The sequence below is a fragment of the Camelina sativa genome, chromosome 13, assembly GCF_030686135.1.
Source record: "Camelina sativa cultivar CO46 ecotype springtype chromosome 13, ASM3068613v1".
NCBI lineage: Eukaryota > Viridiplantae > Streptophyta > Magnoliopsida > Brassicales > Brassicaceae > Camelina > Camelina sativa.
Genome location: NC_141892.1, coordinates 3,383,418 through 3,407,824, shown reverse-complemented (window position 1 = coordinate 3,407,824; position 24,407 = coordinate 3,383,418). Strand labels below are relative to the sequence as shown.

Sequence of the window (24,407 nt, the reverse complement as noted above, 5' to 3'; positions counted from 1 at the left end):
AAGTCTTAAGGCATGTGAAGATCTATATAAGAAACTGATTAAACATTATTCAACTCGTCATTGAATAATGAAGGAGATTCACATTGTCAATGTTTCATCTAATCATTGTACAACGATTGTGAACAAGTAAGCTTATTGCTATGTCTTGTCTTGAGACATTTTGTCTCGTTGGTTTTTTTTTTTTTTTTTCATTATAAGCTTTAAAATTCGATTTAATTATGGATCAATTTAAATCAATTTCAAGAATTTAATTCAATTTCGATTTAATTATGCTTACCAAACTGTTATTATTTATCTATTGGATCGAGTCGGGTCGGGTCAGGTGCGTTAGAATCGGATTGGCTTGGTCCAAAATTACATAGTTTTGTAGTCTGTGTGGCTAAGGATTCTTTAGAAAAAAAAATAACTTTTTTTTTTTTTCCTTGAAAACGTATGTAGAGAGGTGAAGAGACTTACACAGTGCCATGGCCGTGGCTTCTGCTATGGACTTATCTCCTCCAACGTTCTTCTTATCCGGAACTTCTTCATCTTCATCTTCTTCTTATTCGTCTCTTCGTCGTCTCTCCTCCGTCTCTGTCTCTAGATACCGCCGTCACTCTTATCATAAGTTACAGCTACTTTGCCAGGCCACAGCCGGGACTGAGCCTCAGAGCGGTCTCTCTGCCTCTGGCTCCAAATTAGCCGCTCGTTCTGGTCAAGACCGTTTCTTGAAGGTCCGGTTCTGTTTTCTGTTATACATAGACCGAAAATTTGGATTTTTTTTTTTGTTGAAATTAGTTGTCTTTGATGAAAATTGGCAGGTTCCGATTTCGAACATCAGGAATTTTAGTATTATAGCTCATATTGATCATGGGAAGTCTACGTTAGCGGATAAGTTGCTTCAGGTGACTGGTACTGTTCAGAACAGAGATATGAAGGAACAGTTTCTTGATAACATGGACTTAGAGAGAGAACGAGGCATCACTATCAAGCTTCAGGTTTTTGTTTCGATTTGTTTCTCTGCAAAGTTACTTCCTTTTTTTTTCACTTCTATCAATCTGACCCTATTAATAACTAGATTTGATAAGATTCTTGAACAATCTGATTCTGACTTTGTAACTTTGTGTTGTATGTTTGTGTAGGCAGCTCGAATGCGTTATGTTTTTGAGGATAAACCATATTGCCTCAACTTGATAGATACTCCAGGTCATGTTGATTTCTCTTACGAGGTACTCACAATCTTCTAATCTACTGAGAGTTTCTGAAAATCTGGTGGTTCTTTCCAACATAGACTTACTGATTGTTCTTTATAAAAATAGGTTTCCCGATCTCTTGCTGCTTGCGAGGGTGCTCTTCTTGTTGTGGATGCATCCCAGGTAAAATATTTCTTCCCCTCGACATACAATTTTCACACATTGTGAAACCTGGAATCTGTATTGCGTTAGCTTTTTTTGTTCGCTTGGTGAATATGCTACAGTATTTTTCGATGGCTACATTAGTCAAAATTTCTAATTACTTCCATGTGCTTTAGGGTGTGGAAGCACAAACATTGGCTAATGTGTATTTGGCCTTGGAAAACAACCTCGAAATTATTCCTGTAAGTATGGAATTATGCTTTATCTTATTAGTTTTGGTTATTGCTTCAATCTGATTCATTACTATTCAGGAACCAATAATATAAGGTGGTTTATTCTTCCTGTTCAACTATTTGGTCGGTATACTAGAGTTTAAAGCACATGAATTCTACCTCGCCCTGCAGGTTTTGAATAAGATTGACCTTCCAGGCGCTGAGCCAGAGAAAGTTCTCAGGGAGATTGAGGAGGTTGGTAATTCCCTTCATTTGTGTAGCCATTTTATGATGTTAGAATGTAAATAGCATTCATACAATGAAGCCAGTTATAATTTGAACAGTATTCCTTATTTGGTCTCTGCAAAAACTCTTCTCAGTTTTTTATCTTTGCTGCTTTCAATATGTTCTCATATTTTTATCAGTTTTATGCCTTATAAATTTTCTTTGGGAAATTTTGATCCAGTCTCATGTTCTTTTAAACGGGGTAATTGTCTTATTGCTGCAATTTCAGAGACATCAGCCTTTACATGAACACTTTTTAATAATTTGGATTGTTTGTAGGTTATTGGGTTAGACTGTAGCAAAGCAATATTCTGCTCGGCAAAGGTTAGACTCTAAAATCATTTTGCAATTCTACCACTGAATGCTTTAAGACCTGTGGTCCTCTATCCATTCAATTACAATTTTTGGGGGTAAAATATTGACGCAGGAGGGAATTGGTATTACGGAGATTTTGGATGCAATTGTTCAAAGGATACCTGCACCTCGTGATACTGCAGGAAATCCCTTAAGAGCTTTAATTTTTGACAGGTTTGCACTTGTTGTTTTTATCCATCATGATTTTTGCCTTTTCTAGAGAAAACAATATGAAAGAAAATCCCAGAGTCTAAGTTTTATAGTTATATAATGATTGGAGTGGGCATTGGCATGTCAAAGAGTGTCGTTTTTATTTGCTTGATTAGTCTGCACTTATTTATTTCTGTCGACAATACATTTTACTGCAGTTACTATGATCCATATCGTGGTGTCATTGTATACTTTCGAGTTATCGATGGCAAAGTGAAGAAAGGCGACAGAATTTTTTTCATGGCAAGCGGAAAGGTTTGTCTTTTTTACTCTACTCTGCTGTCCTTCTATCTTATTGAGATAGCTTTCGATTTGCCAATTAAAGAATTGAATGTTATTTGTGCATGAGATAGCTTTTCAAGGTCTATGCCTTTAGAGTGATGTGAAACGTTTTTCTGTGATTCTTTTCTGGAAAAAAAACTGAGAATGTTTAGTTTTTAAGAATGCTTTCTTGTGTTTCACCAGTATTCTTCATGTTCTTGCATGAATTGCAGGATTACTTTGCGGATGAAGTCGGAGTTCTGTCTCCAAATCAAATTCAAGTGGATGAATTATATGCGGGTGAGGTATTGTACTCTTTTTAACACAATATTTTGTTACTTTCCTGTGCTTTTGCAAAAGGAAGGATTTCCTTATCATTTCCTTGTAGCAGCTTTGGTAGGAGATAGAGTTGTGGTTAATAACAATGTTTTCACTTTTCTTGTTTGGTTATATTTGTGAGAGAATGGTCAGTTCATCTTCCCTTACTCAAGTTCTAATAGCTAGAATGATGTTATTAGCACTGATCGATGCTGCTGGTGTATATCACATATGCCTGAATAACATGTCATATTTCTTGCACATATTTTGAATGTTACTGTTCTAACTACAGGTGGGATACATTGCGGCTTCTGTCAGATCTGTTGCAGATGCCAGGGTAGGAGATACAATAACACATTATAGCAGAAAGGCAGAAAGCTCTTTACCTGGTTACGAGGAAGCTACCCCTATGGTGTTCTGTGGCCTTTTTCCAGTTGACGCTGACCAGTACTGAGTTTTTGTTTTTCTATGTTGACTTTTGGCTTTTTAATTTTGTTATTTTTTTTTCACATGTGGTCTATGATGGCAGGTTTCCTGATCTTCGCGATGCATTGGAAAAACTGCAACTCAATGATGCTGCATTGAAGGTATATAATTGAATGAAACGACTGAAAACAACATTTTTGTTTTGTCTGTACTCACACTAACTTGTACAGACGAAACAACTATGATCTTCGTATGCTTACTTAGCCGATGTATTGTTATGCTCAGTTCACTTCGAATTGGAAAGTAAAGTTTTGTTTTGCAAAGAACTGGTCTAGGGATTTCAGTCCTCTATTGTATGTATCTTTATTAATGATATTCACATTTGGTCTAGGGAGCGTTTACATTAGCATTAGCTCATCAATATGTTTGTCCTCAATTTGGTTTTTATCCTGCAGTTTGAGCCTGAAACTTCAAGTGCCATGGGTTTTGGCTTTAGATGCGGTTTCTTGGGTCTTCTCCACATGGAAATTGTGCAGGTCAGATGTGTTTTGCTTGTCTTGTTTTAAAATGTTTTTGCTGCGTCCCTCCTGACTTAAAATATCCTATACTTACAGAAGATAGGCAAAAAAAATCATAAATGCTTACTTATCTGTTAGTATTCTACTTATTTACAGTTTCCTTTCTAATGGATGCCGGCCATTAATTATATGATTTTTTTTATTCTACTTCATTTCTTACGCACCAGTTCATTCTTCTTCGCAGGAAAGGCTCGAGAGGGAATACAACTTAAATCTAATTACTACAGCTCCAAGTGTTGTTTATAGGGTGAACACTGTAAATGGTGATACTGTAATTTCCTCTTGATCCTACACTTTTAAATATTCTTCTTCGTTCCCTAAAACTTGCTTCATTTTGTATTTCTTTCTTGATATCTAGAGCCTTACTACATGTGAAATAAAATTTACTGCAGACTATGTGCTCAAATCCATCTCGCCTTCCAGATCCTGGGCAAAGGAAATCGGTCGAAGAGCCATACGTTAAGGTTACCTTTTATGCTACATAGATATTGCTGATTATTGCACACCACATATTTTTTTCCTTACTGCAAATGGTAATATACAGATTGAGCTACTTACACCAAAAGAATATATCGGTGCGCTTATGGAGCTCGCTCAAGAGAGAAGAGGGGAGTTCAAAGAAATGAAGTATATAGCAGAAAACAGAGCTTCTATCCTCTATGAGTTACCTCTTGCAGAGGTGAGGATTCTGCTTGTGCACAGTTCAGATAACCCCAATGACAGTTTGTTCATGTCTCTATTGATTATGTAAACTGATCTTCTTCTTGTTGATGTCTTCCTGTTTTTTTTTGCAGATGGTGGGAGATTTCTTTGACCAATTGAAGTCGAGAACCAAGGGATATGCTAGCATGGAATACTCAGTTATTGGGTTAGTTCTTTCTGCTCAGATCATTTGGTAGACTAGACCTTCTTTGTACAAGTTAACCACTTTCAGCTTCTTCATGTTGACTAATCTATATGATTGGAACAGATGGAAGATCGGTTTCTTAAATTTCCATACAAGCTTAATACATATATGTTTCCATTGCTCTATTTGATGCCTTTCTTCGCATCTTAAAAATTTTAATAGCTTTTTTGTGTCTTATAATATGTGTGCAGGTACAGGGAAAGCGATCTAATAAAACTCGATATTCTGATAAATGCTGAAATGGTGGAACCTTTATCAACCATCGTACACAGGGATAAGGTTATATTTGCTTAAGCTCTTTATCTGAACTTTATGAACATAGCTTAAATACGCAGTCTTACATCTGAATAGAGATATTTGGTTTACCAATCTCAGTAATTGAATTTCACTTGCCAAAAAATGTTGGATTAGTAGATTGATGGAAAAACAAAGCACTACTTACTATCTTTTACACTTTTCTGATTATAAAACTTTGTGGAAATGTTCCTATTAGATTAAAGCTCGCACTGCAGAGATTAGTACATTTCCCAGGATTTCGTATTGAGTTATATCAGACTCTTGTCCTCACATTATTGTGGAATCGTTTTGTACTGTGTTTCAGGCATATTCTGTTGGGAGAGCTTTGACTCAAAAACTGAAAGAGCTTATTCCACGACAAATGTTTAAAGTGCCTATCCAGGTATAAATCTGCATCTCCAAGCTTTTGAGAATAATTTGGTGGAGAGTTCTCTTCTACATGACTTAGAAAACCAACGCTGAGGGCCTGAGGCACATAAGATGGATTGGATCTTAATTATTCTTCTTCTGAGCTTAGAAAACTTAACTTGTGATCAAATGAGTCAAATGAATTGTGTTCCTGCTTGGTTATCCGACAGTGCCCTTAGAATATACAAACCACGGAAGATGTTTTAACATATAAATATACTTACAGGCTTGTATAGGATCCAAGGTGATTGCTAGTGAAGCACTCTCAGCAATCAGAAAAGATGTTTTGGCCAAATGTTATGGTTAGTACACATTCCTTTGCTTCCTTTCCTCGTTACATAAAAGCATGAAATTAATAGCCACCACCTGACTTAATAGCAAAATTCTTTAACCGTTTTAGTGTAAGCTCAATCACACCTCTTGTATTATCAAAAATTCTTCCAAAGGCTCTTTCTTGTACAACTGGATTCAGACACAGAAAATGAAGTAGTTTTCTCTTTGACATGTTTGTGTTCCCAGAAGCCATATCTGATCTTGTTACTATGTTTCATTCAGGTGGAGACATTTCTCGGAAGAAGAAGCTTCTTAAGAAACAGGTATATCTCAATAAGGGTGAAATCGTGATGATTGTTTTATTCAGCGGTTTTTGCGTTCCTTAAAATGTGTATATATATTTTTTCCGGAACAGGCGGCAGGTAAAAAGAGAATGAAAGCCATAGGTAGAGTTGATGTCCCTCAAGAAGCTTTTATGGCCGTTCTCAAACTTGAACGAGAAGTATTGTAACATTTTTGTGGGGTTCTCCATAAGTCACTCAAGATCAACTACATCATGTATTTCATTTTATCACTTTGTAATATTATGCAAACTAATTTCACATAATGCAATTATTTTTGCATTTCATTTGTAATGATATATAAAAATGCTCCATACAGCGATAAACGTCTCTAAGGATAATCTGCATCACTTGATGGGCATCTCCAAGACTCCAACGATAGGGAAGAATGCCACTTGAGATTAGAGAAGTCTTTCCATGGGTTGTTTGGATGATAACGTATAAATAAATTGTCCTTGGTGTGCCATTATATAGTTGGAGTAATTGAAAAATGTGACTGGCCTACCTTGGTGTCCTTTTTTGCATGTGACGTGCGAAAATCTGTCTTTCATTTTCCGACTATTATTTATTTTTCACTATCAACCTAAATCTTTTGGTTTCTAGAAGACTAGAACAACCTTTTTGGTCCTAACAAAACATCCAGTGTCGGCTTAGGTAGATGTAAGTTTCATTATATTGATTACAATCATAACATAGCTGTAAGCATGTAACATATAGTTATGGATGTTAAAAGTGGGTTAAAACCTACTGGGTACCCGAAACCCATGTTTAATATTGAGTATGCAGACCAAGTCTCCCGTAACAGGTAAAACATTACAATTTTTTTTTTTTGCTAAGAATATAAATATTTCGTTAAAATGAAAACAGTTCAGGTTTACAATCAAAGATTATAAACCTATACAAATGGTCCCATGGCAAAAAAAGTAAAAACATGGAAGCATAAATTGTAGTACACAAATTTCGGTCCATCCACTCGACCAAAGCGTTGAAGCTGAAGGAGTTAGATGAAGCGATGACGATTTTGAAGTTCTTCCTAGATAAGTAGTTGAAGTAGAAGGTTGACTGCAACTTGAAAACACCAAATTGTGCTCGACTCTTACCACTAGAAGCCTTTCACTGGAGGTCCAAGGATGGGCCGTCAACGGCAGAAACTCAAAGTCCTCGATCACATACTCCTCCCGCGTCATGTGAGAGCGACTCGTCAATCAAATCCATAAACTTTCCCAAAATGGAACCTCACGAACCGAATCCTGCGAACGATGTGAGCTCCCTCTACCAAGTTCATTCCCCGAAGTCGGCTAGCGCAGAGCATGATTTAAGCTATTCATAACCACATCGAACACCATCGGTCTTACTAGCTCCTCTAGAGTACAAATCAAAAAACAACCAAAGGCGAGAACTCATTGCAATATTAACTTCAACTCAAAACAACCGCACTAGTTAGACACATTCAAAACCAGACCTTGAAGCATAATCAACAAGCTAATAAATACTTGTGACGTCAACAAATGAGACAGCAATTTAGCCACCACCGGAAGCTATACCATCACCAAAATTCAACACCACCGTAGCTACCAAAGTCATAATCTGAGAACCGAGACAATGCCATACACTTGACGCTTCAAACATGGTCACCCTCTTACAAAAACTGAAAGCTGTCCTCTAACAGAAAATGCAAACAGAAAGATCTCATCCTGAAGGCAAGCTAAATCATCAAAGTTAGAGATCAGATTGAAGTCCTAAGGCAGCGGTGCCCTGAAACCTATCTGAAGGAGGGAAGCAAGAGCAATCAATGAAGACCATTTGATGCCATCAGCTCCGACAGACGAGACGACCCACACGGAGGGGACAAGGGCAACAAACGTCAGGAACAATGCCGTCAATCAGCAAGAAATCCCATCGGAGATAAGCCCAACCACCGGAAATTGCAAGTCGACACGGCCGATTTCCAAGAAGAGACTTGAAAATTGAGAAACCCAAAGAGACGAAGAAGCCACGCCGCAGCAACGCGGAGCAGAGCTTGAATCCGTCGTAGGATTTGCGAAGGAGGAGGAGTAGATCTGAAAACAGATCCTCGCTGGTCGAAGTCGTGAGACGCAAATGAAAGCGCTGGATCTCCGTCGAAACTCAAGCCGTCGACTAGCAAAGAGAGTCGAACGGAGGAGCGCCGTCAACACCACGAGGTGGCCGTCACACGCAGCAGAACTACTCAACTTCACCGCGAGCTTCAGGGCACTTCAGAGGCTTGTCGATTCACACAAGTGCCAGAACCTGAGCTGAAAAGAAAAACGTGGTGGCCCTCTCACAGCGCCGGTCAAAACCGGACACCGGAGAGGCGAGCAAGATGACGGCGAGAAAAAACTTTAGGCTTTAGGTTAGAGAGAAATCGCCGCGCGTGGCTTCACGCGCCCGACCTCGGATCCTCTCCTTTTTTAAACATTACAATTTACAAACCTAATCTTTTTACGATGCCTAGAAATGGTCCGACATAACTTGCAAAGGCTTCGCAACACAATAAACAAAACATGTCAACATCAAACCATAATGTAGTAGTATTAGATGTTTTAACTAATCTTTATTTAATCATAAAACAGAAACAAGAGACGAGACACAACCATCTTCTTATCCCGGGAAACACAGCAACTCAATAACGACCACTTCGTATTCCATAACCACAAATTTAACGTTTAACAAAAAACAAAAAAAATCAAATATTTTCTTATTGTTTTTTCCTTTGATATATTTTTTCTCAATCCAGAGGAATTTTGTTGAGCTTGCGGTAACTGTAGTCCTTGAAAGCAAAAGATTTAAACTTTGGAGAATTATCATCTCCGATAAGCTCCGGTAAAGGTCCGACGATCATTTCGCGGTAAGGCTCCACGAAAACCGGCCACGACATCCTCGTCTTATCCTTGTCCACCGTCGTCCTATGCAACACATTCTTATACTTCCCATTGCTCAGCCTCTGCAAATTTCACAAATCAATCCATTATAACACAATCTACTAATTAAATATCTAAACGTACGTTTACTTACTAATTAATCTAAAGTTTTTACGTACTGACTAATCTAATTTTTACCAAAATAAGAATTCTTTATATATATATATATATATATATATATATATATATATAAATCTAGATTAACAAGAATTATGAAAAAAACCCTATCATCTAAAGAAAACTTTAGTCTAAAAGATGCCTATCTATGATTTAGAAAGAGTTCAGACCAGAATCTGATCGCCGATGTGAACAATGACGGCGGAGGGAATATACTCTGCGTCGAACCAGTGATCATCTTTGAAAACTTGAAGGCCAGGAACTTCGTTAGGGACAAGAAGAGTGATACCACTGAGATCAGTATGCGCCGGTACACCTAAAGCTAAATCCGGCCGAGGACACGGCGGATAATAGTTAATCTTCATCATATACTCCGTCCTGTCTCCACCGAGACCTTCTTTCAAAGCGTCACGCTTTAACCCTAATCCTTCAGATAGAATCCCTAGTAACGTCTCCGACAGCTTCTTCACATGCACTGCATACTCTTCATTCACCTCCCTAATATACACATTAAACCAATAACGGTTATTTCGATGAACCGACGGTTAAACTCCGGTTAACAAAATTTTTGAAAAAAATTCGGTTTAATTACCTGTATTCAGGTGGGTTCTTAGGCCAGAATCTGTAGTTAACGCACGACGGTGGCCAGATTCGGTGGAAGAGATGATCGACCCAAGCTTTTTTACCTTCTAGATCTTTCTGGAGCTTTGTTCCGTAACCTTCGATGTCTTTGGAATCTTCCGGTTTAGCGACGGACTCTTTCTCCGACGAAGGAAGCTCGAAGAATCTTCTCCCGACGTCTTGCAACCGCCGTATCAGCTCCGTCGGAATCCCGTGGTTAACCACTTGAAATAGCCCCCATTCTTCGCTCGCTTTCACCACCGCACGCCTCACGCTCTCTTCGTCGGAGTCGCCTAGATCGACGACGGGAATCGCCGGCGTTGGACCTCGGAACGTCGTGATCGCCGGCTGTTCTTTCTCAGATCTGATGAATTCCAAAGGGATAGCTTCGTTTAGTAGAGAAGAAGATGAGATGTCTTGGACTCTTTCGAACTCCATGGTTTTTGTTTTTTTCTTATTCTTTTCTTGTTAGTTTGTGTTGCCGGAAACAATGGCGGAATATGTTAATTGAAAGGATGGGAGTAGCGAGTTAGTTTTTAAGGAGTAAGGAAGTGATGACGTGGCGAAATCTTGGCCGGTGGATAGAGGCAACTACCACAAATAAAGTGTGTGTTGGTAGTATTATGTATAAATCGTCGAGGCTTCGTCATTCACGAGTTTGGTACCAGTAGTTAGTACATATTTACGGATGAAGAATTTAATTATTTTTTGTTGTTGTTGTTTTCCGGTGGTAGCTAGTTTTTATGAAAAATAATACAAGTAAAAATATTAACGTTGTAAGTTTGGCCCAGAAAATACCAAAATTGAAATAGGATATTTTTTTTTTCCTGGCGGGTGTTCATGGAAACAAATAATTAATATTATCTATCTTTGTCATTTGACAGAATAAAATTGATTTTTTGTTTTGGTTGTTGGCCATTTTAAAGGCTTCTTCAGTCTCCAATTTTTGAAAATAATTTTATGTAGTTTGATGATTGGTAAGTGAAATTTACACCAGAAATGACTTGATTTTTTTTTTTTGGTAGGTTATTTGAAGTTTTTTTTCCTATTTATGGTCAAACATCATTTGGAATTTATCAAAATGGTTGGAGAGGCTTCACCGTTTTAGTTCTTCTAGGTTAAGAACACATAATCAAACTTATTTTGGTTGTTTTAGCAATTCAGTCTACTTGACTTAAAGAGGTAAGTTTCGTATAATCGTCGACGCTTCATCATTCACGAGTTTGTTACTAGTAGTAGTATATATTTACGGATAAAGAATTTAATTATTTTTCTTTTGTTGTTGTTTTGCGGTGGTATATAGTGTGAATGAAAAATAATAATTAATATTCTCTATCGTTGACAAAATAAAGTTGCTTGTTTTTTTTTTTTTTTTTTTTTTTTTTTTTTTTTTTTTTTTGCCACTTTTTAAGGCTTCACAGTCTCCAATTTTTGGAAATAACTTATGGTATTTTGATTGGTCAATGAATTTTTTTTAACATAGAAAACATTATTCAATGACTTGATCTCTTTTGGTAGGTTATTTGAAGCTTTTCCGTATTTATGATCAAACATGAAACATCATTTGGAATTTACCGTATTTGAGCTCATTGATAGCTTGGAAGAATTGATTGCGGTTGTTTGTTGCATGTAACAATAAAAAGCTAAAGTGTGCATACTTTACTCCCTATTATGGGCTGTTCGACTAACATTTTTTTTTTTTTTTTTTTTTTAAATAATTACTTTTCCATTAGATACCGGAAATTACAAAGGCTTTTCAGGCCTCACAAGGTAAACAAACCTTATCTGTGAAAGAGAAAAAGGGGAAAGAAGAACGAAAGAAAGAAAGAAAAGAGGAGAAGAAACAGAAGAAGGCCCGAAACTTACTGAAACAGATCGAACCAAGTAGCAAGAAAGGAGACGGTAGAGGGATTACTGTAATCTTGAGCACGAGATAGGGGGTCAAGGTGGCATCTAATAACAGTCTTTGCATCCTGGATTAGAGCTGAAGGTGACCGAGCAGAATCTGTGTGAATCCTCCCATTCCTTTCCTTCCAAATAATATAAATGGTGGCCTGGAAAGCTAGCTTCAGAATAAAGGCAACATTCTTATCCCGAGCAGGAGAATTCATCCATCTGAGCACATCTTGAAACACCATCGGGGAGGTCACATTCGCTCTTGAAGTGAAATAAGACCAAACCTCCTGAGAGAAATCACAATCAAAGAAAATATGTTGCAAAGATTCATCAAATCTGTTGCAGAGGAGGCAATTAGAGGGGACATGAAGACCCCAACTGATGAGCCTATCCCTCGTATGCAATCTATGGCGAGCAGCAATCCAAGCAATAAACGCATGCCGAGGAATCTTTCCTTTGAACCAAACCGCACCATGCCAGTCTATGGATGGACCAAGAGGATTCAAAAAACGCCAGGTAGCCGCAGCAGAGAACTTACTTGAGGGAACAAAGTCACCTATCTTCCACAGATACGTATCCTCTTCTCCACCCCTGAGAATATCATGAGGATTGGGCAGACATTGTTTGATCAATTGAATAATGGGGTTCCTACTCCGAGAAGCAGAAATCCACCAGTCACCATCTCTTAGTGCATCAGCAACCACTGCATTCACAGGTAAACCCACAGTCCGAGGACCATTCTGACCAGTGACTTCAATTAACGGTCCCAGAGATGTCCAATTATCATTCCAAAAACTGCAAGTATCTCCTGAGCGAACTTCACACACTATAAGCGGTTTTGCAAGCGGTCTCAGCTTGCATAAACTCTTCCAGAACCAGCTTCCTCAGGTATTAGGGTTAACATCCCAAAAGTTTGAGGACCCAAAGTTCGACTAACATGTTAGTCAGTCATTCACAGTGGAAAACAACTTTACGGAATTGTTTCCCTTCAACTTGAAAAGGCAGAATTGTGAGAACCATTCCATGAAGGATCATTGCACGAGGACGCAAGATTTTCACACCATAAACTTCAGCAATATTGACTTCATTGTTCCATCAGTCATATTGGCTTGTAGAGCTTGGTGAGAAAGATCTTTAAGATATATAAAAAAAAAAATTACATAAACACAGAGTCTGTGATGGTAAGAAGATGAAATGTAATGCAAAGATAAGAAAAGAAAAATGCATAACCAAAGAAAGGAGAGTAATAGCTTGAGTGTTACTCTGGTTTTTTGTTTTGAATTTGTGAGTAAGGGACTAAAAGTGTGTATATGTATTAATGGTAGTTGTTTGAAGAACCATTAAACAGGAAGAGGAAGTACACTATATATTGTTGTTGAGTTTGTCTCATTTACTTTTGGTTATGCGCAATTGGTTTAAGTGGTTCTTCAAAAGATATTAAAAAAAAATAGACAAGAGAGCGAAAAGAAGTAGACTGTGAGGTAAGGGACAAAAAGGGTGTAAATTAACGGTCGTTGATAGAAAAACCATTAAATGGGAAGAGAAAGCAACACGGACATTAATCTCTGTATTAAGTTCACATCAAAAAGAAAATCTTTGGGAAATTAGAAATAAAGGATAAATAATTAAATTATTGTTTGCATTAACTACGTCAATTATTCCTAAATTATCGATTATAACGTTGAAAATATGTCATTTTGGTTGCTGTTTTGCAGGTCCGACCCGCAGCACATCCCTATGACACAAATGTATCGGGCCTCTAATTCTGTTTGAAATTTTTAGTAAAAAAGTTAGACCAACTAAACATTTACATTGCAAATATATGCCTCACTTTTCAAAAACATTAAGATTTAATCTCAAATTTTAATTTTTATCTATCTATTATTCTAAAAATAGGCTTCTATTTTATGAACTCTTAAGATTTTGCTTCCACTTTTAAAATTTACCTTATAAAATCCATTTAAAAAATGATAAAATCTATTAAAAAAATGTTTATATATTGGACCTCATTTTTTTGCTGGATAAAAGCATCTTGAAATAATTAAATTATTGTTTGCTAAGTTATCGCTGTAAAATCTCTTCTGTGTGTGTTTTTAATAATGATATATTATTGTGTGTGTGTCTTGTTGGTTTAATGAATAAAAGAGAGTTTTTTTTAAGCGGCTCCATATGATTTCATGAATCACGTCCCATCGAGAGTGGCTAAAAAACTCTCTTTTATTCATTACATCGACTCGATTCACACCTACATAGGCTAGTTTCAATTACCGTTGCTATGTTTTCCAAGTTTTTTCTTCAACTTTTTAACCTTAACTATCATTTATGCTTGTATTTGGTGCTGCTAACATCAGTTCCATCATGTCAAGACACGACAAAGAGCGAGACAGATGTTATTATTATTAAGTCGCTTGCGCCGACTCTAGCAGCTCCTTTGGCAAATTTTCCAACTAGCACACAACAGATGATTCATTATCTCCTGATTCTCTGTCACAAATGTGACGAGAGTGAAGATGTTTTCATTCCTGAAATGTACCCCGGGATCTTGCACTTTTCAGCCAGTATACGCTGCAGAGTACAAATTTTGAAATGTTACACCGTTGAAGCAATAAGAAGAGGAGCTAATCAGAAAGAAAGAGAAAAAGAATGCAGTTGATCATATAGTTGGATGGTGGAGTTACTTACTTGGATTGTTTTCCTGAAGTTCTTTGGGCCATTCGTTTCCTAAACTCCAAACAGCATCACCCTAAAGGGTTACTCCACATGACCACACATCCACGTTGCATACAAAAACACAGCCACATAAGTGCAAATGCCAGTGTACGGACAATCATGGAAAACATGATTACAGAGACTGACTTACTGAGACCCTACTCATATATATCGATCTAATATCTCCCCATCATTTCTTTAATTGAGGCCCTATGCTTACACATGTGCAGACTGCAGAGACTGATCCACTTCAAACTTATTAGGAGTACAATACACAGACGACACCAATACAAAAGATATACAGTAGACCGTCTCTAGCATGGATCTTTGAGCAACCTAACTTTCTTTCCTCACATTTTTCCTCTTGATGACACTATTTGGTTCCTTTGACAAACTAATCATGGCTTAAAGCAGAAATTAGTATCTACAACTTATAACATGAATACTGTACTCATCATATTCTTTCCGTGAAAGAACTTTAGGTGCGTGCTATGTATGCTGCTGGAGTTCCAGCAGTCGGTTTAGGCCTTAATTAATCTAGTATAGCTGACCAGACAATAGAAAACAGGACAAAAATATATAAGAATCAAGAGACGAGTGGATACAAAAAAGTATTACTTTTGTTCAAAGAACATGCTGATCTGTTTTGGACTGAGTGCGGCAGACCTTGGGGTAACCAGAACCACAGATTTTAAAAAGTGGAGCAAGGCTTATATCGAGAAGTGTGTTCTCAAGCTTCAGGTCTCTATGGCATATTTGCTGCACAAAAGCAAAAGAGAGCAGATGGTCACACAAGATAGGGCTATTATCTACACAAGTCAATGATATGCTACAGTGGTAATTATAAGATTCTACACACGTTTCATCTACCATTTTTTCACAAAAATTGAATCACCCGCATCAAAAAGCATTACAGTTGGAAGAACAATCTACATACACAGGAATGGCATTTGTTGACACCACAAAATCAGCTGTTGAAAGAAGAACTGTTACCTAGCCTGAAAAGTGAAAAGATCAAAAGCAAAAGAAACTTCTACAAGCACATTAAAAGATCAAATCAAAGAAGATGTCGAAGAACAGATAGACCATATCAAAGTGTAAGACTTTAAGAGGAGAAAACCACCTCAGCTTCACTCATCTACCTGCAAAATCCTTTACAAAATCTGCAAAAACACTTAAAAACAGTTTACTTCTGCCTACCGTTCCAGCCACCTGCTGATGAGATCATACTGTAATAAGCCAAAAAAAAAAAAAAGATGATAAAACTTCAGCCTTTTTAGAATGAGAGATTTCGCCATCTTGTTTTTTCGTTTACTCTTACCTAAGCCAGGTACTTTGATGTCATTAGTGGTTCTCCGACTGTTGCCTACTGGAGATCCCCATAGTGCTGGGTGCATATCTCCCCTGACACTAACACAATTTGAAAGTCATATTCTTCCACAGGAGAATTAAACACAATCTTCTTTTGGAAAGGAACATGATTTTATACCATTCAGTTCAGACAAGGAAGATAACATATAGGAAAACTGCAGAGAAAGAAATGAAACCAGGAATACACAAACAAGTGTTTAATACCTTGTTGTCACGAGCAATTTCAGCCGAGCAATCATCTGAGAAACAAAACCAAGATTTTAATACTGTGAAGAACAATATAACTCATGAAAATGTTTTACTCTTTAAGCAATCAAACAGATATAATGATTATTCATTCATATTATGTTGTTGCCTGTTGGAGCCATACCGATGTTAAAATAGTTGTAACCAAGCTTAGAGAGGCCAGTGGTAACCAAAGGCATCAGCTGTTAAATAGACTGATTGTTAAGAGATGATGACAGGAGAATAAAGATGCAAGACTAATCGAGGATAGAGAATTACAAAAAAAAATTGAAACTTTTTACCAGTTATTTTTGATCTCATCTATGTTGCAGCCAGCTATTCCACCAGCAAAACCATCACATTGAACTTTATTCAGACATCATCAAGAACACAAAAGACAAAACAGTTTTCACAATCGACTATTTAATTTTGTCAACAACAAAAATTATCAGGATATAGAAGTTAAGTTCAAGCAATCACGAGTTTGGTCAAAGACTAGTGGTTGTAGAATGTGTGTTTGTTCTCTTTCGATTTCACAAACTCCAAATTTAGGGAATCAATTGTAAAATCAACCAACCACTAAGACAGAAAAAAAAAAAAAAAAAAGAAGAATAAGGAAACAAGCTAAAATCAAAGAGAAAGAAGGAAACAGAGTTATACAGATCCCATGGGAGGAGTGAGGCCAAGTCCATTAGCGAGCAAGTGTCTTCTTAAGATCTCAGAGTCGTCGCCGTCAACGTCAACTGATCTCGAAGACTCGACCACCGTCATCACCATTGATGAAACCATCATCACAAGTATCCTTGATATCTTCACCATCTATTCTTGCCATCTCTGGAAAAAACGAATATGGACCGTAGGATTAAGGTTTTGACCGACCAGAATATTATCAAGAGTGGTGGCAGGGGCAGATATGTAAGCTGAAAGAATGGGAGTAGCGAGGGAGGGAGGAAGTGATGACGTGGCGAAATCTTGGCCGGTGGATAGAGGCAACTACAGCACATAAAGTGTGTTGGTACTTCTACAATTCTACCATAGGAATACTATTTTTTTTTTAAAATATATATATTTTATTATCCAACTTTTATCCTACTATATATTGATCGAGAAGTACAAATATAAAACTAATTTTAAATGTTTAAAAAATTACATTCATTTGTTATTAGAAAACTTGAATTAATTAATTATTTTTTATTAATTATTAATAAACAAAAAAAACCATTAACAAAACAAATTAAATTAAATCTATAAAATTAAATAGAATCTATTCGAATCTAAAATAATTTGTACTTAAAAAATAAATATTATTAAAAATTAACAGCTAAGATTTTAATAATTAAAAAAATTAATGGCTAAGATTTTAACATCATTATTTCTGTTTAACAGCTTAAATTTTAAAAATTAATAAATAACATAATACCAAAATAAATTATGAAAAAATTTTCTCAAAAAAAATTTTAGTCCGCGGTTTTCCGCGGGTTAGTACCTAATATATTTTTGTATTATTTCTAATATTTTTAACAAAAGTTAATAGTTCTACCATTAGAGATGCTCAATAAACTCTATTTTAAATTGTTTATCTCAATAGTCAATATCATGAGGTATTATTAGTGTTAGCAAAACATGCATAAAATTTTATTAATAAATTCACACAAACATATTTAATAGGATTAGAGACATATATATACATTTTTTTTTTCGTTTTGAAGAAGGCATATCAACAAAAGCCAAAACTTTGTACAAAGATTAATGTTATATACTCTTCCCATTTAATGGTCTCCCACCAACCAACATTAATACACATACACACTTTAAAATGTAGTACAAAGATTGTGCGAAGATTGGTGAGTACATAGATGAAGCTGTGAAGATTGACATGAGTTTTGAGTTTTGACTTGAGCAAGCAAAGTATATTAATGAGTACACCATTAGACTACCAATTTTTTAAAAAAATATAGTATATTTTACTATCCAAATTTTATTTTTGCATTATTTATAATGTTTTTAACAAAAATTTTAGAACCTTAATAGTACTTCTACCATTGAAGATGCTCAATAAACTCTATTTTAAATTGCTTATCTCAATAGTCAATATCACGAGGTACAATTAGTGTTAGCAAAACATGCATAAAATTTTATTAATAAATCCACACAAACATATTTAATAGGATTAGAAACATATACAATATATAATTTTTTTTTTTCGTTTTTAAAAAGGCATATCAACAAAAGCCAAAACTTAGTACAAAGATTAATGTCATATCCTCTTCCCATTTAATGGTCTCCCACCAACCAACATTAATACACATACACACTTTAAAATGTAGTACAAAGATTGTGTGAATATTCCGAACAAGCTCTTGGAGGGGCGCCTTTCGCCGTAATATGTGACAAAGCATTCAGAAGGGTGGTAGAGTGGTCATTGGGACAAGATTGCTAAAGAGATCGATAAAGTGGACATATGTGCTTTGTGCTTAGACGAGTACGATTTCAACGACGATAAGCATCTTGAAAATGTGATTGAGTTTCTCTACCAACACGTGTACCACAAACGCTGCATTCTTCCGTATTTTTGGGAATGACAGGTTTATAATGCAAAAAGAAAAAGGGGCAATCATGTTACGTGTCCAATATGCTCTAGTAAATTATGTTGAGAGATATGTTGTGTGTGTTTAGGGTGTGATAAAGATAAACCGTTTGTGTGTTTGCTAAGTTTTTTTTTTTTTTTTTTTTTTTTTGTAAAAAGTTTGCTAAGTTATTGCTGTAAAATTTCTTCTGTGTGTGTGTTTTAATAATGATATATTATTAATAGTGTGTGTCTTGTTGGTTTAATGAATAACAGAGAGATTTTCTAAGCGGCTCCATATGATTCCATGAAATCCCATTTAGAGAACAGAAAAGAAACATGGTAAAGCCTTTAAGGCCTTAAATATCAAGAACTAAAGGCCCAGTAGACCTTGTAAGTAAAGGGCTAAATATATAAAAGGGAAAGGGTACAGTAAGATACTACGTAGAGAGTTATTATTAAAGGCTCCAATTCACCAACACCTGTTATAAAAAAAACCATATAGTAGTAAATATATATAATATAAATTAAAGTGAGAGAGAGAGAGGCTAATTCACTAATTCGCGTATTAAGTGTCTTTCCCATAAGGAAGGACGACGACCAAAACAGCTGAGAGCGAGAGAGAGAGAGAGAGAGAGAGAGAGAGACCGAGAGAGCGAGAGAGGGACCTAGGGAGATCTCAACAGCGGTGTTCGTTCCTACCTCTCTCTCTCGACGACGCGCATTCCCAATTTCATACATTCTCCGTAAGATTTGATTGTGTGAGTCCCTCTTGTTTCCCTTCTCTCTAATCGTTTGTGGCGGGAACATCGATCCTCTTCCCGTGTGCGATTTCGCTTTCTTCGTTTTGATTCTCGTTGTATCGTCTTCGAATTGCGTTACGTTTTTTTCAGTGATTGTGTTTGTTACACATTTGCTTTGCTTTTTGGCTGCTTTTTTTGCTGTTGTTGTTGTTGTTGTTGTGTGTATAACTTGTGGGTTTCGGGTTATGGATACTCCGAAACTAGGGTATGATGATAGTGATTTCTCTATCTCGATCTTTGGGTATGGGTTTTGATTCCGTGGGTTTCGTTTTGCTTCCTTGGCTTGTTTGATTATTGCTCTCAATTGGTATGTAATCGGTGAATTTTGTCCGATGCTTTCAGATCTTTTCCTAATTCGATTGGAATTGCGATTGTTCTAGGGTTTAATGCTATCTCCGTTACTGCGTTGCTTTTCTCAGCATTTTTCATTGGGGTTTCTTTTTTCACATGATCTCTCAAGTCAAGTTCCACTTGCTAATCTATGGACTCTTTGTCAAATCAGAGTTGAAATTAGAATCAGTGCTCTCGGGCTATGTGCTATCATTTGCATAGTTTTGCCACAAATATGTACTTGTTTACTACTTTTCTTGGTCTACTTGACATTTGTGTCACCACCTTAAACGCTTTATTCTCTGTTCTCACATTGCATAGACGCAATTCCTGCCCATCTTGGCGTGGATGAGCTCTTTGCTACGTTTCCAATATGATGATTACTAATAGGCACCTTGTTATGTATGCCGTAGGTCTGTTTTGCCATTTGAAGGATGCCTCTACTAAAAAAGAAGTCACATAGACTACTGGAGCCACCAAATAACTTGGAGCCTCAAGAACTTGTTTATCAAGTTCGTCTCACAAAGGAGATTTTTAGAGATTATCAGTATCCTTTTTATATTGCTGTATCAGTTTATGAATTGGAAAACATGACACTATTTTTAAACTTATGTTTCAAATATTTCCCATCTTCTTATGTGCCTAGTGTTTCATTCTGGAACAATCTTTATTCATATTATTCTTCCAAGGCTTGGTTGTTCATGTTTATCAGTGCACATGTCCGTGTCAGAACTATTTGTTTGCTTTGCTTAACATAAAATTAGATTGTACTTGAAGAGGATTAATCTGTACCGCAAGCGAGTTTGGACATGCAAATCTACTGGTAAGACTACCTTGACCTACGAGGAGGCCTTAGACTCAGAAAAACTGGCAAGCAAGAAAGTTCAAACTCTGGCGAGAGAGCTAGTCGCACCTGCTTTACGCATCATCCAATTCAGTAAGTTTTAACTCCTTCCTTGGTTATATTCATTCTTATGATACAAGTGTGTCGAAGTCTTGTTTTATTTAGTTGTAATTATGTGTACATTGAGGGCTGTAGCATAAATTGTCTGTATCTTCTTGGAACCCCGGAACCATGTGAGAGTTTCAATGCCACACATTTAAAGTTAGATGTGCCTCTATAATTCATAGAATGGTACCGGTTGGTTGCATCTGCTACTGTCACATTCCTGGTTCTGACATAGACTACGCTGTCAGGGGAAAGGAGTTAAGGATGTGCACCTTGGTTGTGCATCAAGACTGCCTTTTTACCGTTTTGGTTTTTCTGTCAGTTTTGTGAATCAGCAATCCCTATTTACTGTTTGAAATTTGTTAGTGTAAGATAGATTTTTAATACTCGAAATCTCTGTTTTATGACCACTACTTCTGACTCTTTTTCTTTCATTTTGAAAAGGTACGCTGTCATTGAAAGATCTTGCTGACAAAATAGCGACAGAGTTGCAAAATTGCTTTTACGCTGGTGCAGAGTTGTATGGAAAAAGGGATGGGGAACTGCATCCGTGCAAAATATTGAAGATATTAACAGATGGGGATAGTAGACCTCAGTATGAGGTAGGCTTCCTTGACAAAGATAAGGAAATAAATGAGAACACAGTGCTGTTTGGGGAGGATCTGTCATGGAAGAAGTTTCCAAATAGTAGAAACTTTCTGAAGTCTTTCATTAGGGATTCCACATGCCACAGTATACCTTGGGTAGTAAATGATTATCTGGCTAAAGCACATGATATCACGAGAAAAATTCCCAAGGAACTTCAGAACAAATATGTCTTTCAGAATGGAGAACTGGTTCAACAAAGAAAGCAGGTAGAAGTAAAGTACATCACCATTTAATAAGTTGTAGCATTGCCTAATAATTAGTTGATGTACTTATCAGTTTTGTCTCATCGCTAAACTATAGGAAGATAAAACCGGAAGGGAAAAAGGAAAAAGAAAGAGAGCAGAAAATGGTAAACAGATTGCAGAGGAGACAGATAGAGGTATAATTGCATGGATGCTCTGCAACTCGTATCCAATTCAATGTTTCCTAATGTTTCGGCAAAAGTTTCTTTGCAATTTAAAGGAAATTTTTACCATTCGCTGGTTTTTCCTTTTCAGATGTTAATGAGTCTGAGGAAGAGGCTATCAATTATCCAATTGAAGATTCACTGTTGCCACCTGATCTTGATGACACTGATATCACTCAGCGGCCTTCTCTTGCGCGGGATTTTAGTGTTCCAATGGATTGTGTTGGGGATCTACTTATGGTCTGGGACTTTTGTACCTCATTTGGTAGACAGTTGCATCTATGGCGATTTTCTCTTGAAGACTTCGAAAATGCTGTCTGCCACAAGGAAAGTAATGTGGTTCTTATCATGGAGGTGCATGCGTGTCTTTTCCGGTTCCTCATCAATGAACGTGGGGATAATTTCAAAGCTTTGCAGAGAAGGAGTCGCAAGTCAAAGGTCAGATCTTCGTCTCATGGAAATCATCCTTAATTAACAAAATTGGCCACACAGTTATAAGCTATTCGCATTCAACATTAAGTCGCCAATCTTGTGATTTTTAGTTTTCTTTGTGTTTGATGGCCTCTTTGTTGCTTTATTTCAGATAACATTGATCACATGGGGAGAGTATCTTTGTGATTTCTTGGAATCAGTCGACGCTTCTGATTTGTGCATTGACCTTGGAACGATTAGGCGGGGACATTATGGTCTTTTGGACCCAATTGTAAAATTGAAAATCTTAAGAGAAATAGTGAACCATATAACTGTAACAAGTATGTTCAAGGGGGAAATAGATGAGCTTGTTGAACAACGGCATGCCCTTGGAGCTGCTAGAAGAGAAGAAGCGTTGACAGAGGCCCGACAGAAAAGAGAGGAGAAAGAACGGTCCAAAACTGGCGAGGAATCTAATGGAGTTTTAGACAATAGTAGGTTGGAGATAAAGAAAAATAGCCCACAAGTAACAGAAAGTAGTGAAGACAGCGAAAAGAAAGAGAGCACTGCAGGGGGAAGCAAGATGGAGAATGGGTTTGTTTCTTCAGAAAATTTTGAAAAATCAGAGAAAAGGTATGGCTTATATCATATTTACTCATTAGCAGAACATTTGGTCTTCAGATCACTTGGGAGCTCATTTTTCTCATGGTAGTAACAGGCTTATGGGGAATGTCTATCTGAGAAAGCACAAAAGGCAGATGACGGGTATTAAAATCGAACCAAAGGAGGAGGAGAAGGGGGAGGAAGATGAGGATGGAGCAGAGGAGGAAGAGGAGGAGAAAGGATTTTCAGTGAAGAAGCAGGAGGCAAAATCGGCAAGTGAAGATGAGAAAGGAGCTTCGGAAAGGAGGGGGCCCGAACAGAGGGTAGAGTCCTTCCCCTCATAATTATTTTTGATATGTGGTTGTTTTCATATATGCACGTGTGGGCTTTTTTGTTTATGCACATCAAGTGTGAACTTTTAATTTTACATGCAGAGGCAATATTATGAACGAGAGATGGAGAAAATAGTCATACGTACAAACCCCTTAGGTAAAGATCGGGATTACAACAGGTACTGGTGGTTCCGAAGCAATGGTAGGATATTTGTTGAGGATTCTGATTCCAAAGAATGGGGCTATTATACCTCCAAGGAAGAGGTATCATCAATCCACATGGTTCATTTCCTTGTTTGATCATTTGATTGTATAGATCTTGTTCAATTTTGTGTATGTTTCTTGATATCCAGCTCGATGCATTGATGGGTACGCTAAACCGTAAAGGAGAGAGGGAACTGTCGTTACATATACAGCTAGAGAAATTCTATGACAGAATATGGTCAGTTATAGCTTCCCACTTCTCTTTTGCATAATCTGCATTATTTATTATTCAGGTCACTTGTTCTATCCTCACTTTGATGCACATGTAGAAGAGTAACACCACATTTATCAAAGTCTCCTTGTTTATGTGTCATGGCTTTAAAACCTGGCGATGACTTGTGTGTGATTTGCAGCTCTACACTACAAAAGAGGACGAAGGACATTGCTCACAACATAGAAATGGAAGAAGCAGTGGTTAGGAGATCTACCCGTGTCAGAGCTCCACTTCATGAAAATCCAGCTAGTGCCTTCTTGAGATATGTTAACAAGTGGAAAGAGGACTAAACACGTAGCAGAATTCAATTCTGTATAGGAAAAGCTTGCAGTTGCAGCCATAGCCAAACTTACCATTTTCATCTTGCCTTCTCTGTTTTTTTTTTTTTTTGGCTCAGTTTAGGGTTTAGTAGAGCTTTACAATTTACAACAAAAAGGCATAGCCTTATGGTGGTATGGTGAAAGGCAAAGCTTGAGTAGAAAGATGGTGTTGGGTTTTGTTTTTTACTGTTACCATTCATCATCACCTTCTTTTCAGTACTCTTTGAATCTGAGGTTCCATTATTTCTTTTTTTGCCGGGGAAAATAGAAGTTTTTATTACGATTTCTAAAATGCTTCTATATTTTGGTTAGTCGCTATGCTTCTAAGCTTTCTTACTGAAGAATTGGATCAATTAGGCCAAACTTTAAGGATTGAAGTTCGATTACTTTGTCACTTGTATCTCTTTGATTGATGTTAAGATTTTAAGGATTGAGGTTCGATAACTTCGATGGCATAGGTACATTAGGTAGTTCAA

General features: G+C 36.9%; 4 protein-coding genes across 36 annotated transcripts; 2 read left to right on the top strand and 2 right to left on the bottom strand.

The window, feature by feature from the left end:
* Positions 1-310: 310 nt before the first annotated feature.
* Positions 311-6,522, top strand: LOC104734898 (translation factor GUF1 homolog, chloroplastic). 5 transcript variants are annotated; one of them, XM_010454577.3, is made up of 22 exons: positions 311-713; positions 801-977; positions 1,122-1,208; positions 1,299-1,355; positions 1,511-1,576; positions 1,739-1,801; positions 2,111-2,155; positions 2,259-2,359; positions 2,554-2,650; positions 2,890-2,961; positions 3,267-3,421; positions 3,504-3,561; positions 3,856-3,936; positions 4,163-4,249; positions 4,371-4,442; positions 4,523-4,657; positions 4,773-4,846; positions 5,077-5,164; positions 5,487-5,564; positions 5,817-5,892; positions 6,146-6,186; positions 6,279-6,522. In XM_010454577.3, the coding sequence occupies exons 1-22, from the start codon at positions 465-467 to the stop codon at positions 6,372-6,374; spliced, it is 2,055 nt and encodes a 684-aa protein (XP_010452879.1). In that variant the 5' UTR covers positions 311-464; the 3' UTR covers positions 6,375-6,522. The 5 variants fall into 5 exon arrangements, 2 of the variants coding, with proteins under 2 accessions (XP_010452879.1, XP_087337178.1); XR_015577844.1 differs by having other exon boundaries at positions 364-713; positions 2,890-2,956; positions 4,163-4,241; XR_015577843.1 differs by having other exon boundaries at positions 364-713; positions 2,890-2,956.
* Positions 6,523-8,764: 2,242 nt separating this feature from the next.
* Positions 8,765-10,553, bottom strand: LOC104734897 (flavonol synthase/flavanone 3-hydroxylase). Its single transcript, XM_010454576.3, has 3 exons — positions 9,856-10,553; positions 9,434-9,761; positions 8,765-9,169 (listed from the first exon to the last, which is right to left on the bottom strand). Exons 1-3 carry the CDS (start codon positions 10,320-10,322, stop codon positions 8,954-8,956), a joined length of 1,011 nt encoding a protein of 336 aa, XP_010452878.1. The 5' UTR covers positions 10,323-10,553; the 3' UTR covers positions 8,765-8,953.
* A 3,602-nt stretch (positions 10,554-14,155) lies between these two features.
* Positions 14,156-17,054, bottom strand: LOC104734890 (alpha-galactosidase 1). Of its 29 annotated transcripts, none has more exons than XR_015578421.1 (10): positions 16,746-16,985; positions 16,388-16,451; positions 16,231-16,288; positions 16,065-16,099; positions 15,811-15,899; positions 15,360-15,718; positions 15,108-15,248; positions 14,641-14,729; positions 14,463-14,523; positions 14,156-14,345 (listed from the first exon to the last, which is right to left on the bottom strand). XR_015578421.1 is itself a non-coding variant. In XM_087482068.1 (9 exons), exons 1-4 carry the CDS (start codon positions 16,902-16,904, stop codon positions 15,834-15,836), a joined length of 312 nt encoding a protein of 103 aa, XP_087338194.1. In that variant the 5' UTR covers positions 16,905-17,054; the 3' UTR covers positions 14,156-14,345; positions 14,463-14,523; positions 14,641-14,729; positions 15,108-15,248; positions 15,360-15,718; positions 15,811-15,833. The 29 variants fall into 29 exon arrangements, 17 of the variants coding, with proteins under 17 accessions (XP_087338194.1, XP_087338191.1, XP_087338193.1 ...); XR_015578417.1 differs by having other exon boundaries at positions 15,427-15,718; positions 16,746-16,982; XR_015578420.1 differs by having other exon boundaries at positions 15,427-15,718; positions 16,388-16,421; positions 16,746-16,973.
* A 2,043-nt stretch (positions 17,055-19,097) lies between these two features.
* Positions 19,098-24,223, top strand: LOC104734892 (uncharacterized). Its single transcript, XM_087481051.1, has 11 exons — positions 19,098-19,412; positions 20,198-20,331; positions 20,549-20,721; positions 21,178-21,587; positions 21,682-21,760; positions 21,879-22,225; positions 22,371-22,831; positions 22,917-23,124; positions 23,236-23,397; positions 23,487-23,575; positions 23,751-24,223. Exons 2-11 carry the CDS (start codon positions 20,219-20,221, stop codon positions 23,899-23,901), a joined length of 2,193 nt encoding a protein of 730 aa, XP_087337177.1. The 5' UTR covers positions 19,098-19,412; positions 20,198-20,218; the 3' UTR covers positions 23,902-24,223.
* Positions 24,224-24,407: the final 184 nt, after the last annotated feature.